At 44.1% G+C, this 14,655-nt stretch overlaps 1 protein-coding gene across 1 annotated transcript in view; it reads right to left on the reverse strand.

Annotated features, from left to right (window-relative positions):
- dnah5 (dynein, axonemal, heavy chain 5) overlaps positions 1 to 14,655 on the reverse strand; it is a 144,043-nt gene that overhangs the window by 105,449 nt on the left and 23,939 nt on the right. Inside the window, exons 18-28 of the mRNA XM_056601475.1 lie at positions 14,024 to 14,104; positions 13,524 to 13,614; positions 11,304 to 11,449; positions 9,843 to 10,023; positions 8,988 to 9,251; positions 8,037 to 8,233; positions 6,737 to 6,830; positions 3,299 to 3,444; positions 2,841 to 2,917; positions 2,565 to 2,689; positions 698 to 933 (exon numbers count right to left, since the gene is read on the reverse strand). Of these exons, the coding sequence (XP_056457450.1) occupies positions 698 to 933; positions 2,565 to 2,689; positions 2,841 to 2,917; positions 3,299 to 3,444; positions 6,737 to 6,830; positions 8,037 to 8,233; positions 8,988 to 9,251; positions 9,843 to 10,023; positions 11,304 to 11,449; positions 13,524 to 13,614; positions 14,024 to 14,104 (1,638 nt within the window). The remainder of the gene's footprint in view (positions 1 to 697; positions 934 to 2,564; positions 2,690 to 2,840; positions 2,918 to 3,298; positions 3,445 to 6,736; positions 6,831 to 8,036; positions 8,234 to 8,987; positions 9,252 to 9,842; positions 10,024 to 11,303; positions 11,450 to 13,523; positions 13,615 to 14,023; positions 14,105 to 14,655) is intronic.

The following is a 14,655-nucleotide window of genomic DNA, read 5'->3' on the forward strand; positions in this document are numbered from 1 at the left end:
TGATTTTTCGAGGGGCAATGCAATTAATTATTATCATTTATAATTTTTTAAGAACAATGGAAAGGAGTGTAGTTAATCCTTGTTTCCTGTCTAGATATTCTACCGGAGAGAAAGTGATTTGTGCGAGTGGATTGCAACATTCAGAAAGGGATTTTAATGAGGGTATTCCTTCATGCCACGACATTGATTTGAACCCTATTCAGAAGGGTTTGCGTCCCGAAGTTTTAGCTTCTCTTTCCCCGGGAGAAGTTTCTTTACAAATTAACTTTAAAATCTCCTCTACTCTTTCACATTGAGGAGCAATTCAAAGAATTGTCTCATGGCACCAATAAAGGTAGCACTCATGAAGAAAGAGGTCAAAGTCGAGGGGGTCGGCGAGGAAGGCACACAATGCTGCCTGTTTTATAAATTATAATTATTATAATTTATTTATTTTATTATAGATATAAAAGACTGCTATTTCCGCCTGTCCTGTGTCCGTTGGTGTATCCGTGTATTTGCGTGCGTGTCCCATGTAGAATATATTAATGTGCCTGAATCGGATGTGTCTCTGACAGTGTGTTTCACCATCAAAGGGAATCGAATGTCGTGGGATACAAAAAGAAAAACATGGAAACCTGAGACCTGAAATTGATTCAAGCACAACGTCCCAGACCTCATTTGAGTCATACATCATCCTCACGCAGGCACACCGTACCTCGATGGGTCCGACTTGGAAATCAATGGAAATCTGGTGCTCTCTGATCTCTTTGAGGGCTGCCATGGCGATGCGGATGTCGTCCAGGTCTTTGATCTGCCGGTTCAGCTTCTTGCCCGCCTCGTCTACAAAGACGAAGATCTGCTCCATCTCTGAGCGGTACTTCTTGTTGCAGTGGAGACCGTACTGCATGATCCAGCTCTTGGTCTCGGCCGTGAGGGACATCTTCAGGTCCGCTGGGGGCCAAATGGACACACGGGTCGGATTTAAGTATTCGCTACCACTCTCTGCGTGTTTCCGTCGTTCTTTCATGAATGTTGTGTTACGCAGCAGGGCCGTAGCGAGTTCTATGTGCTCTACTTCAGCCATGCACGGTGGCCATCGTACGTAACCGGCCACCATGCAATCATGAACAAACATCCGCACCTGTGCTTAGGTTGTCACACCTATTTATTCCCTCTGCTCCCCGCACTCCCTGCTGAAACTTCACAAATCTTTGTTGTATTCTATTTTGCCAGAACGTGGTTCTATGTTGTGACTATTAGGAATAGCGTTGTTATTTTTTTTACCCGTTACACCCATTAGTTTTATTGGGGAGAGTGTGTTTTGTACCTAGTCTGTTATTTACTTCAGTAAAGATTTTATTTAGTTTAACAACCACATTGCTGCCAGCTTCCTCTTCTTATGCACGGCATTTGGAGTCACACCTTACCCAGGCCGTAACAATGTCGCAAGCGTTTGCGATCGGCAACAACCCGATCAAATCCCAGAGGAACGACTCACATCAATACTGTTCTATTTGCTGTGGTAAATTACCAATTTTACTTAGGATTGTATAGTTGTATTGGTTTCTTTAGGATAATATTTATAGCAGTGGGAATTTGGCATGTTTCCTCAAATTGTTGATCAATGCAGAAAACCAGCCGAACAGAAATCCATTAAGTGATTGGGTCCAGTAGAATCCCCAAATAACCTGTTTACTTCTGCTAAGGGGCACCAATTTCATTTCAGGAAATCCCTGTCGAGCATAACACACCATTAGTTAAAAAGTAACACTGTAGCTTTCCTGTAAAATTATGAAATACATTTATAACTAGGGTATTACATACCTTTTTATTTAATCATGAATGAAAAGTATCCTACGGTGTACACTCTAATATAGCTTAACGCAACACACAGTGACAGCTGCTCCGGTGTGAGGACTGGAGCATTTAGTCGAGCCCTGTCGATGTAAAAAACCATCATGCATGTTCATTTAAACTAATGCGACTTTGAATATTCAAGTTTCAAGTGAAACTATGAATATTCATGAGTCCCATCCTGCTGTTTTGTTTTGAAAGTATCACTCTGAGGTCACGGTTTAAGCTGTCAGGAGAGTTCTGCTCCGTGTGAGGAGAATTACTAAGTAGCTTCTACCAGTGACACCTACACTGGCCCTGCTCATTTGAACAGCATATGAATCGTCTGGAACAAGTACCTGTCCTTCCACCCACCAGCCAAGAGCCTCAGAATCTTTTTAATGGAACACAAAAAAAAGCCTGTCTCTTGTACATCTCTGTCTGCTCTCAAAGCTTATTTTGCAGTAGTGTGTGTGTGTGTGTGTGTGTGTGTGTGTGTGTGTGTGTGTGTGTGTGTGTGTGTGTGTGTGTGTGTGTGTGTGTGTGTGTGTGTGTGTGTGTGTGTGTGTGAGAGTGAGAGAGTGAGAGTAAGAGAGAGTAGGAGAGAGTGAGTGAGTGAGTGAGTGAGTGAGTGAGTGAGTGAGTGAGTGAGTGAGTGAGTGAGTGAGTGAGTGAGTGAGTGAGTGAGTGAGTGAGTGAGTGAGTGAGTGAGTGAGTGTTTGAGTGCGTGCATGTATTTTAAACCCCACCTGTATACAGGGCCAGAGATCCGACCGTAATGTACTCCGGTTCTCCGTTGATCTCCAGCTCCAGGTCTCGGTAATAGAGGATCCGGCTCTCAAACTCAGAAAGCAACGGTGTCCCCTGGCTGAACCTAGAGACGAAACATAAAGAGAAAGAGAAAAACAGCTTGAAATTGAATCAAACGGCTCACTTCAGTCCCATCCTGTCGTATAGCATCGCGAGGGTAATTTAATCTCTTGGGTCTTTCTTGTTGTTGTGTGCTGTGTGAAAGGACGGCGTACGTGAGGATGGTGTCCTCCCGATCCCGTCTCCAGATGTGGTGGTACCGACTGAACCTCTCCACCGCAGTCAGCACCTCCTTAGGCCGACGGAAGACAGAGTACATCAGCGTTGTGGAAAGGAATACACTCACACAGAAAAATAGGATTGATTTTGCGGTACTTTATTGAGCAAACAAAAACAATTTTTTTTTTTCAAACAACGGATGCCAAATATATACAAAAGATATTTAGTATGACACATATAAATATAGTATGACCCTTATTTAATATTTGTATTCCATAAAAACACATCTGATATCCTTCTATATTCTCTTATATTTCAGATAGGTCAATACATTTCATTCACAGCATTATCACAATACATTATTTCTGTACTCTAACAGTAACATGTGCATCGGGCTCAGTCTCCTGGCCCCCTGATAGAAGAACACCCCATAGACGTGTGAAAGGCTCGTCACCTTCTTGTTGGAGTTTATGGAGGTGCTCAGGACCGACACCAGCTTGACGATCTCCTTGTTCTCAGAGACCCCCTTGTAGTAGTTCTTGGCTTGGAAGGGCAGCGTCTGGACCGCGCACGACGCTGAGATGTCGGACATGCTGCCATCTGGAAACAAGTTCAGGTTAATGTTAAGATTAGAATCAGGACATGGAGTGGATTGTTGTCACACGTAAGCAGTCGTGGGGTTTTAATCTGGGTTCCAGAAGTCGTATTGTGTTACAGCAGGAATTCTGCTGAGAGGCGGGACTCAGCCTGAACAGGAAGCCTAGGATGGAAATGGGCGGAGTTTAGCCTTGTTTCCTGTTTCAATATTCTACCGAAGAGAAACGTATTTATGTGATGTATGCAGCATTCAGAAAGGGATTTCAAAAAAAGAACGGTGGTGTCAAGAAGTTGTAGCTTGTCTTTCCCCTGGGAGAGGGTTGTTTACAACGTAACTTTAAAATGTCCTCCATTTTCTATATTTATCGAGGAGCAAGTCAGAGAATTGTCTTGCGGCACCAATAAAGGAACAGTTAAACCGAATGTACGAATATATTAGATGACATAGAACCTTTTATGGATGAGTAGTGAACCAAGTGCAATTAAGAGAAGTGCAATTAAGGGACACCACTTCTGCTGCCGGAGTATAACCCGTTTTTTTAGGGGTGAGTATAATAGCAGGAATAAGAACTGCATTTATACTTGAATTAAATTGGATGCTGTGCTGAGGGGACCAGGAATACATTAGATGATTTTATAATGGAGAGTTCATACACACACACACACACACACACACACACACACACACACACACACACACACACACACACACACACACACACACACACACACACACACACACACACACACACACACACACACACACACACACACACACACGTCCGGTTTAAGAACCAAGAAAATACATTTTCCGTTCTTTTTTCGGCTGGGATTAGAGTAATTTTTCTAAAAGTACGGTATTGTCACATGAAAGCCTTTTCAACGTTTTATCCTGCTTCTTCTATTTTTTCATCACAAGGGAGTTGATTGCTCTGGACATTTTCATTCGCAAAGCCTTTTCAGGTCCTATCAATTTGTGCGTATGTGTGTGTGCGTGTGGGTGCCTGTGTTTGTGGTGTGTGTGTGTCAGTGGCGGCTGGTGGTTTTTAAAGTGAGGGAGGAAGGACTGCGCGCTTGGTTGCCATTGGCCTGCTTGCACTGGTGGCATAAGAATGTGAGACTAAAGTTGTTTCAAGGTGTTTTGGTGAACTACAAAATAGCAGGGAGGGAGTTATGTGAATACAATTTATACAAAGCCACCAGTGGCATCACTGTAATTTGAGAAGGAAAGGATGCAAAGCATATTAGTCAAATCAGGCCTACTATTGATTTGTAAAAGTAAATAAAAAAATCTGGGCCTATCATTGGGCCTAGATCTCAACGGGTGTCAAGATCACGTTGGTGCTCACCAACGTGATCTTGACACTTGTCGTGGCGTTTGGTTGCCCTATCAAGATTTTCCACATCAGTGAAACCATGAACAGCCCACGTTGGAGATTTGCTATTATTCATAAGCAAACAGGGCCAGCAATAAAGTCGATTGCTTGTAATGCTACCAGTAAGCCATGCGTACCTAGCAAACCATGTAGCACTCACAACAATGACGTTGCCATTACTTCTGGTCACCTTGATTTTGGGAAGTGGTCTACCTCTTTCTTTGGTCGCTAACTTAGCACTGTAACTTAATGAATGGAATGCTTTTTTTAATAAGACGTTAACAATGTCCTCCGTTTCCAATGTTTCCATTGTACATTTAGGATCTCGCTATCGCAGATTTCACTTGCTCCGCGTCTCTGACTGAGCGCCGCGGCAATGCAGACCGGGTTTGTTATCAACAGCGTTGCCAGATTGGGCAGATTTCCCGCCGAATGATAATTTTTCCAGCCTAACATGGTTAAAAGTAGCCCAATTGGGTGGGAAATCTGACCAATCTGGCAACGCTGCTCAACATCCAGGGATCCTGCTTATTGGTTCATAAGGCAGACGGATAGATTTTTGCGCGAATCAGACCCCTTAAGGTCCCACCCACTCAGAGGAGGACTTTCCTCCTCTCTCCCATTGAAACCCATGTTATCCACCGGCCGCCAGTACTTTCGGGGAAATGAATGGGAGTCAACGGAGGGCGACGGAGGACCTTCCTCCCTGAAGTAATTGTCAATAAGCGATAGGGGGTGCTAATGTCCCTTTACCCAGGGAAACGAACATTATATATTCAAAGGCAATAAAGTAGTCATATTTAAGGGCATTAATTCATTACAATAGTCTGGGCATCTACATTTTTTATTCTCAACAATGTTAGGGAGGATCTTCCTCCCTCTCCTCAATGGAGAAGCCTCCACTGGTGTGTGTGTGTGTGCATGTGTCGTGTGTGTTTTAATTGTGTGCAAGTGTGGCTGCGTGTGTGCGTGTCAACGCGTTTGTGAGTCAAATATTTACCAAGAAATGAAGGGGATGCAGACAAAACGTGTTCCGTGGTTATGTTGTTGTCGTTGTTGTTGTTGTTGTTTCATGCTGTCACCCTCTGTCCATCCCCACCCCCCCTCCCGGTCATACATTTAGCTACCTTTAGCCATACCCAGCTCCACTCCCGTCAGCCACGCTGCTGATCAAAGCCTGCGCTGACACCCAGGTCTCATCTGTCGTCCTCCATGTGATGTCTTTTGAACTTAGTGCCAAAACAACATACTGTCCATAACAGAGCCGTGTAAATGATGGGGTCACCTGGCTCGGGGTCTGAGTCACACACCGGTGCTCGGCTGAGCCATGAAAGCGACGCAGGGGGGCTGATGAAGCCGGTGGCCATTCAACAGAGTGAGTAATGGTCACACCCGCCCATCCTGGGCACTAGAACATTGACGTGATGGTCCAGTCTGCTAATGCTTTCATCTTTCAGAGTGTGTGTATGTGTTTTCTATGTATTTTAATTATCTGTCTAATGTTTTCTTTGTATTATGTGTGCTCCTTTGTTGTTTGTGCCTTTCATTTTTAAAGTAATGGATTTTTTATCATCCATTTTATTGATCTAGCCTGTTTTATCGTCGGCTTCCTTTGGCACATGTTCGGAAATGATTCAGTAATTGATCGCCATGGCTGTTGATGTTACTGGTGACCAAGAACATGAGGCTCGGCAAATGAACAGAGAATATACAGTGAAATAGACCATATCATATAAATATAACATGAATCCCAGAGGGGACACAGGGAATGATTATTATAATCCATGCTGTCACTTTTATAGGACAGCATATTATCCAAAGCCTTCAATTCTCACGTTTTATGACTTTGAATGAATTCAACTTCAAGCTGTTTGATAGAGCCAGAGCGACAGACAGAGGGACAGACAGAGAGGACCTACCAGCCAGGCTCCTGTGTGTGGTGTCTTCGGACTCGGACTCACTCTCGCTGCTCTCTGGTTTCAGGGCGGCCATTCGCCTCTCACTCATCTTCTTCTGAAAGTGGACGTGAAATAATGTCCGGAGTTAATCCCACATTTCCATGATTATTTGCATGGAATATATAGGGGTACAATTTATGTTTTCTCTTTTTGTTTAATTTATATATATTGATACATTTATTTATTCATTATTGTTATTATGAGGAATGATTCATTTAAAATGTCACAAATACCAAAATCCCCATCAGAAGTTATAAAAGCCTTGAGTGATATTGAAAAACAATATCATATATAATAATTATAATATATATATATAGATATTTATTTATGTCCCCATATAGATGGATGGAAAAATCAATAGTCATTGAGACTGACAGCCAGGATGCCCACACCAAAAGAATGAATGAAAGAATGAAAGAAAGAAAGATCTGACAGATGGACCAGCGAAAAGACGAACAAAACAAACAAACAAACAAACAACAGAAAAAATAACAAAAGATCCTTGAGCCGTCTCTGGTAGTTCCGAGCAGAACCCTAATGGTCTTGCACTTTCTTCTTCTCACACAATTTCAGGAGGGGGTCTTACCGGCAACAACAATGCCAAATCACAAAAGGGACCCTATTATTCTGTGTTTTGATGTAGACACATTTCACGCCCACACCATCACCCATAAAGAAGTGAAATAGTGTTGATGCAGGCAGGAAAAACCCTTCTGGTGGAGAAGAGTGCACTTTGATGAAGAGTGGCTCACATAACCTGTGTGTCCATCACAAGCACAACTATACAGAACCCCTCCACCTTTGTTTACACACATCCATTATTAGCAAGATATGGTACAGAATAATTAATTATTTATCAATAGGATTAATAATAATATATTATACTATTAATATATATGAATGTCTTTGTTAATAAAATAGTATAATATGTTATCGGAATATACTTTTTTTTTATTTATCAATATAATAGTATATATTATTGATTTATATAAATTATGTTTTTATTGATATAATGGTTATTATTATTAATAATCGTACTAATATTGTACTTATGATATATTATTACATCATATATTATCATTTATACATCCTTGAGTGTCTTCACCCTTTAGCAACCTCAAGTCTCAAGTCAAACCGCTGAACCGCTATCACCACTGCTGAATGACCACACTGATGATGATAATAACCATAGATCAGAGGTCAGGGTGAATGGCCGCCGGATGGATCTGACTCTACTAGGGGGGTGGGCCCCACAGCCCACCTTAGAGATCCGCTCCTTGCTCCACTGGCCCACTCCCTTGCTGGCGCTGACTACACATTCCACCGCCCGGTTCAGGGCCTGCTGCACCTCCTCTAGCGCCGGCACCATGGCGACGTTGGGGATGGAGAGGATGACGTTGGCCCTGAAGATGGCCTGGTTCCCGGTCCTGATGCTGCGGCTTGGGGGGTCGCCCTGGGCTACGGGAACGGGGGAGGGCGATTGGGGGTTCGTTATTATCCATTAGATGGATTAGACTCTCGTTAGATCCTGTTTATCATATAACGTCTATAACGTATCCCAGATATGAAGACTAGCCACAGGAGAAACGGTTCATTGACTCAATTTAAAGCAACCTAGCTATGCTTCATCTTGCTCTGTGCTACTACTACTACTACTAGTACTAATGAAATATCTAATCTTGTTTTAATCTGCCAATGCTATGCTAAAAATGCTACAGCTACCACTAATACTACTGCTTCTACTACTACGACTTCTGCTACTATTACTGCTACTACTACTACTACTATTACTGCTACTACTACTACTACTACTGATTTTACTACTCCCACCAGCACCAGCACTACCACCACCACTACTACTACTACTAGTACTACCATTACTTCTGCTACAACTACTATTCCCACTAATACTACTACTACTACTGCTTCTACTACTCCCACCACCACCACCACCACAACCACCACTACCATTACTTCTACTACAACTACTACCACCACTACTACCTCTACCACTTCCACTACTACTACTACTACTAGTGCCCCTGCTAATAATAATCCAGTATGTCCGACACAAAATTATCTAGATGACAACATCCTGATCCCCAGATGCCGCGTGTGTGTGCGCGCCTCACCCAGGAAGTGAGTGTGTGTGTCTCACCCAGGAAGTGAGTGTGCGCGCCTCCACCAGGAAGTGAGTGTGTGTGTGTCTCACCCAGGAAGTGTGTGAGCGTGGAGGCGTGGATGCGGCGGCGGAGGCCCTCCAAGGTGTTGCGCGTCAGCCGCAGCAGGGCGTCCACGTTGCGGTGGTTGAAGTGGGAGAGTAGCTCCTGGGCCTCTTCCTCCATCACCTCCAGAAGGTCCCTCTTCTTCCTCCGGCCCCGCACCAGGGGCGAGGCGGTGGAGGGGCCCCCGGGGCCCGGAGGGGCCAGGGTGTTCCTGGAGAACAGGCGGGCGTCCGAGCGGCTGTCCTCCTCGCCTAGGAGATCATGGGGGGAGGGGGGTTAGATTCCCCGCCTCGAGTTGCCCCTGAGCAAGACACCCTAACCCTGACTGCTCCTGACGAGCTGGCTGTCGCCTTGCATGGTTGACTGTGAATGTATGCAGGAACCGTTGAGTAAGTCACTTTGGATAAAAGCGTCTGCTAAATGTAAAATGCAATAAATGTTTAAATACTGGCAACGAAGGATGCACACAGAGAGCACATTTTTAGGCCAGAATTCGTAACCATTAGCTTACATAAAAAAAAAAAAACGTTGTCTTTGTTCAAGCTGTAAGGCTTCTTTTGAGATTGTTGAAAGGTAAAATCCTAGTCTAAAATTGTTAATGAGCAATGTTCCTTTCTGTTGTCTGTGTGCGTACCTCACAAGTATTGAGACAGACGTTCTGTACTTCTCCATTATCAAATCACCCCAATTCAACATTGAACATTTGGAAACAGCCTTCCGTCATACATTCTGCCTCTCTGGCTCCCCCTACAGGCTCAATTGGTAACTGTGATCTTTCGCGGGTGTTGAACACACACTCTATAGTAAGGTGTCCCGTGTGAGGTGTCCCGTGTGAGGTTTACCGTCTGCGTCGACGTGGTCCGGGGCTCTAGCTTCAGCCTGACCGGCAGGTGTGGCCACCTCTCCCTCCTCCTCCTTGTGGCCGTTGTCAAACTCCAGCAGCATGTTGATCAGCTCATTGGCTGCCTCCTCCACCAATGAGCTCTTGGTGTGGAGGCTCTGGGCACCTTTGATACACAGCTCCTGTAGGGAGCGACGACACGACAGGTAAAGATGATGAATGCGTTCTTCTTCGCTCCATTGGCGGCCTCCTCAGCCTAAGCACTCAGAAGATCTCCTGTGATGCCTCAGGGTGTAAATATGGTAGATACGCATAATGTAAAACCATAAGAATGTCATAGCACATGTCATTTCGTCTGCTTAACATACTCGGAACAATGACCCAATCTGGTTAGCCGATGTTGGCTGGTATTGATTAATGAACGGTTGCCTCTGTTCCAAATGAGCTACTCAGCGTCGACACTAAGGAACTGTCACACTAAATGTAAAGAGATGCCGCGATGGTAATGTATTTGTTATAGGCACAAGAATTACATGTTGGACAAGCAATTTATTTGAATCATCCCATGGGTTAAGAAAACACCATCTGTGGTTACATTTGGATAAGATGTAGATGAAACAGTGGCGGTGGGGGTATGACAGGGTCTTTAATAACGTAGGCAACAACAACAATAATAGCTCCTCAAGTTGAAAGCCATTAGTATGCAAATGATCATATTATGTAAAAATTAGAGTTCTGCAAACATTGCAAAACATATGCAAATGTGGGCACTTATTATGCACTTCCTTCTTCCATTAAACATAAATCATTTTTGGTAGACGTTGTCTTTCATCTTAATAACTACAATCAGGGTAAAAAGAAATGGCTTTGAGCTATCCCCTTTAATTTCCTGCCTCCAACCATATCACAGGAAGCTGCTTGGGGGTGGGGCTACGAGGGTCATTAAGGGTAATTGGACACACCTGGGTGGTGTCACAGAGACAAGAAACTGACGCAAACAAAATCAATTTTTACTGTTCTGCCTGGTTCATCATTACAGTTGTGTTAAAATACTGCTGTGACACTGCTGTGCACTGTGCCAGGTCGTGCAAATAAAGTTGAATGAGTCAAATTTAGTTTTTTTGTGTTTCTGTGCGTTTCTGTGTGTGCGTGTTTGTTTTGTAAGTGTATGTGTGTGTTTGTGCGCCCTCTAGCTGTAAATGTGTGTTTATGTGTGTGTACGTGTACATGTGTAAATGTGTGTGTGTGTGTGTGTGTGTGTGTGTGTGTGTGTGTGTGTGTGTGTGTGTGTGTGTGTGTGTGTGTGTGTGTGCATGCGTGCGTGCGTGCGTGCGTGCGTGCAAGCGTGCGTGTGCGTGCGTACATGTGTACATGTGTGTGTGTTTGTGTACGTGTTTGTGTATATGTGTGTCGTGCGTGTGTGCATGTGCGTGCAATTGTGCGTGCGTGTGTGTGTGTTCACCCTGGTGGTCTGGACAAACTCGTCGCAGGCGAAGGGCTGGTCGTCGGGCAGAACGCAGAGTGGGGTGGCGCTCATCTCCTGCAGTACCGCGTCGATACGGAACTCCACCAGGTCGTTGACGCGGTCCATCAGCAGCTCCAGGTCCCCTGGACGGACAGACGGACAGAGGGGGGGGGGGGCAGAAGGATGATGGATGAGCACTCCTCTAAAGAGGCTTTCCTGAACGCACTAGATGAGAGGAAGGTGACACTGGCGTTGCTAGTTTTTCTTTTTGTGCATACTGTGAAAAGGTAGCCCCTCCTTTTCACGTACATATGACACTACCCGCAACACGTAACTGATCAACACGCACACACGCATTCACACATCTGTTAATGTTGAGTGTGACGCACAGTGCCGGCAACCGCTGCAGCTGTGGCTCATAGGTTAATTGAGCCACACCCATTCTGGTGCTCCTTAAGGCGAGACACGGCAGGTGAATATGATTTTTTTTTTAACTTACAGATATCTTTATGAAACTTTACCGGTTGATTAGCCACATGATTAGAAGAAGAAAATGCATTGAAAGTTTTCTGTAATTGTATGTTAAGATATGCTAATTAGGCTATATCTAATAAAATATGCGCAAATATGCATACATTTTGAAACGAAGAATCGGACCATTGGAAAAAGCCAGGCTCAAAATTATTTTTTCATGTTGTTGCTATATTAAATAGAAAAATATTTACAAAGGGGATTATGGATATCTCCTTTCGTTATCCAGTTAATCAGAAAATACTGCCAATGCCTTAAAAAAATGTATTGCCGCCCTATTTTTATGCATAAAATGTCATGTAAATCAGGCCAAGAATGATACATCAACAAATCCCACTGTAAAAATCTTCATATAATAGCTGAGAATAAGATTCTAAAGTTTGGTGCATGTAGGTGCTACAGAAGTGGAGATTCCTTGCTTGGCGTGTGAGGAAAAACTCATTTTGAGAAAACGGCTTTTAAAGATTCTTATGGCAAAAGCCAACCAAGCTTGAGAGCATACCACGTGATACATTCGAACCAATCGTCCGGTCGGAAATCGAGTCCAGCCAATCAGATATCAGTTTTATGTTGTGCAGCAGATCGAGTGCTTTCCAATGATACCACGGAACACATATGACAGAGACCGGCTGTATTTGAAACGGTGCGTAATAAAGCAAACGTTTGGTGAATCTTCTGTAAAATTCAGAGGCGCAAGTTGACAAACTATAATAAAACAAACACCTAAATGTTTCGTTTTGACTTTTTTTTTTCTTTTGTGCGAAACATTACATGTTAATGGTGCAAAATAGCCCAAAATATCAAAATTGACCAGTGACTGAAAAATCGATGATTTTGCCTGCCGTGTCTCGCCTTAAGAGGGCCAGAGTTCTAGACTGGAGGGGGGCTTGAGTTGTGCAAGTGACTCGACTGTTGTGGTATTGTTTTTAAGTAAAAAAAAATTTACCAACAATATTGTGCGTCGCAATATTATTTTCCCATACATAAATTATATTTATTTATTTTTTAATGGATGATTTATTTAAAATGTCATGAATACCAAAATCCCCATATAAAATGTATAAAAAGCCTTGAGCGAAATCCCAAAATTGCTTGCAATGTTTACAAGCTAAACCCGAGAATTCATTTAATAGCAGTAAATGTTTGATCTCTTTTCTCGCTCTTCAATGATCAACACTCTAATCATCCAACCATCGGTCTGCTGTATCAGATCCTTGTCTCAGCACTAGATGGGGGCACAGTGGAGGAGGTTGGTGCTGGTGGTGGGTGGGTAAGGTGGATGAGGTGGTGCTGGTGGTCAGGGCCGACGGACTGCGGGGGAAATTGAGGCAGTCCTGGGGGGGCCCAAGGCAGAGGGGGGGCCCATTATTTCTTTTGAATTATCCCCCAGCCCATAGTGTTAGGACTCGCACACGGCCACGTCTCCCCCCCCCCCCCCCGTCAACAATTGTTCTGTACCCCCCCCCCGTCAACAATTCAGCGCAGGGGGCTGGTAGGGGGAATTCGGGGGGGGGCCCATCAGTACCTCTTGTATACAGGGCCCAGGATTTGGTGCCACGGCCCTGCTGGTGGTGGTGGGTGTGTAAGGTGGTGCTGGTGGTGGGTGGGTGGGGGGGGGGGGGGGGTTGAAGTGGATGAGATGGTGGTGGTGGGTGTGTAAGGTGGGTGCTGCCTTGTCTTTGTTACCCAGGGCGGCGTTGATGCGGATCAGGTATTTGTCGATGTTCAGCGAGGTCCAGGTGAGGGAGGTCAGGCCGGGCTGTATCGCCTCGTCTACCTGATTAACAAGTTATTAACACAGACATATAAAACTAGATTGAACTGATACATTATGAATTAATCAACGATAACAGTAATTCATGTATAATACATTGAAAGATCTTAGATATAAGCTATAAGGCTATTAGTGCTTTAGAGATTGTTGAAATGTAAAATCCTAATCCAACACTTTTAAGAATGGACATTCTGAATGAATTAATGAAAACAGTAATTCATGTAAAATACATTTATTGATCAACTGTTATTCATTGTTCCAAAACTGATCTTAAATGTGCCTGAAAGTGGGACCCTCCAACATCCTCTATGATTCCCCATGGACCATCACGATGAACATCATCAGTACCACAAGCGATACTGTTTGGTATCTTGAATGCCGCGCGTGTTCTGGGGTCCATTCCCGGTCTTACCTTTGCCACATGGGGCATGACCAGCTGCTCAAAGGCACTCTGGATCTTACTGCGCACCCGGCAGCTCTCCCTCAGCATCAGCTGTCAAGAGAAGCACAACCCCATCAGAGCTTTATAGACCTTACCCTATAGAAATGCAGTCTATAGACCAACGTATACAACGATTTACATGTTGATTTGGATTCTGGAACATGTATCGTATGTGAAACAATTCGTACATGATTGAATGGTCACTGTTGTGGTACTTTCAATGTACGATTATTAACGTGAAGTTGAAAGTGAAACAAAGCAAAAGGTTTAAGGAACAAAAAATATAGATTAGGGAGGGGCGTATATACGACAGTGGGTTATGGTTTAGGAGTGTTATATAGGACAGTCAAACACAGATGGGCGGGGGGATTATTTATTATACTCATTAGAGGTTGAGGGCCTGTGCCACACAGTAAAGGCGCCCAAATGCCTTTACTGTGAGACTATGTTCTTGTCCATGGCTTTCCTTGGCCGATCAGATTGCTGCCCACCCGGATGAGTTGGCTGATGGCCAGTACGCCACTGACTCCACCCCTTACTGCCCCCGCTCTGTGCCGTCTCACCCCCAGAAGGTTCTGCTGTTACATAGCAGGGCCGCTGGA

Source organism: Gadus chalcogrammus, chromosome 11 (genome assembly GCF_026213295.1).
Source record: "Gadus chalcogrammus isolate NIFS_2021 chromosome 11, NIFS_Gcha_1.0, whole genome shotgun sequence".
Lineage (NCBI taxonomy): Eukaryota > Metazoa > Chordata > Actinopteri > Gadiformes > Gadidae > Gadus > Gadus chalcogrammus.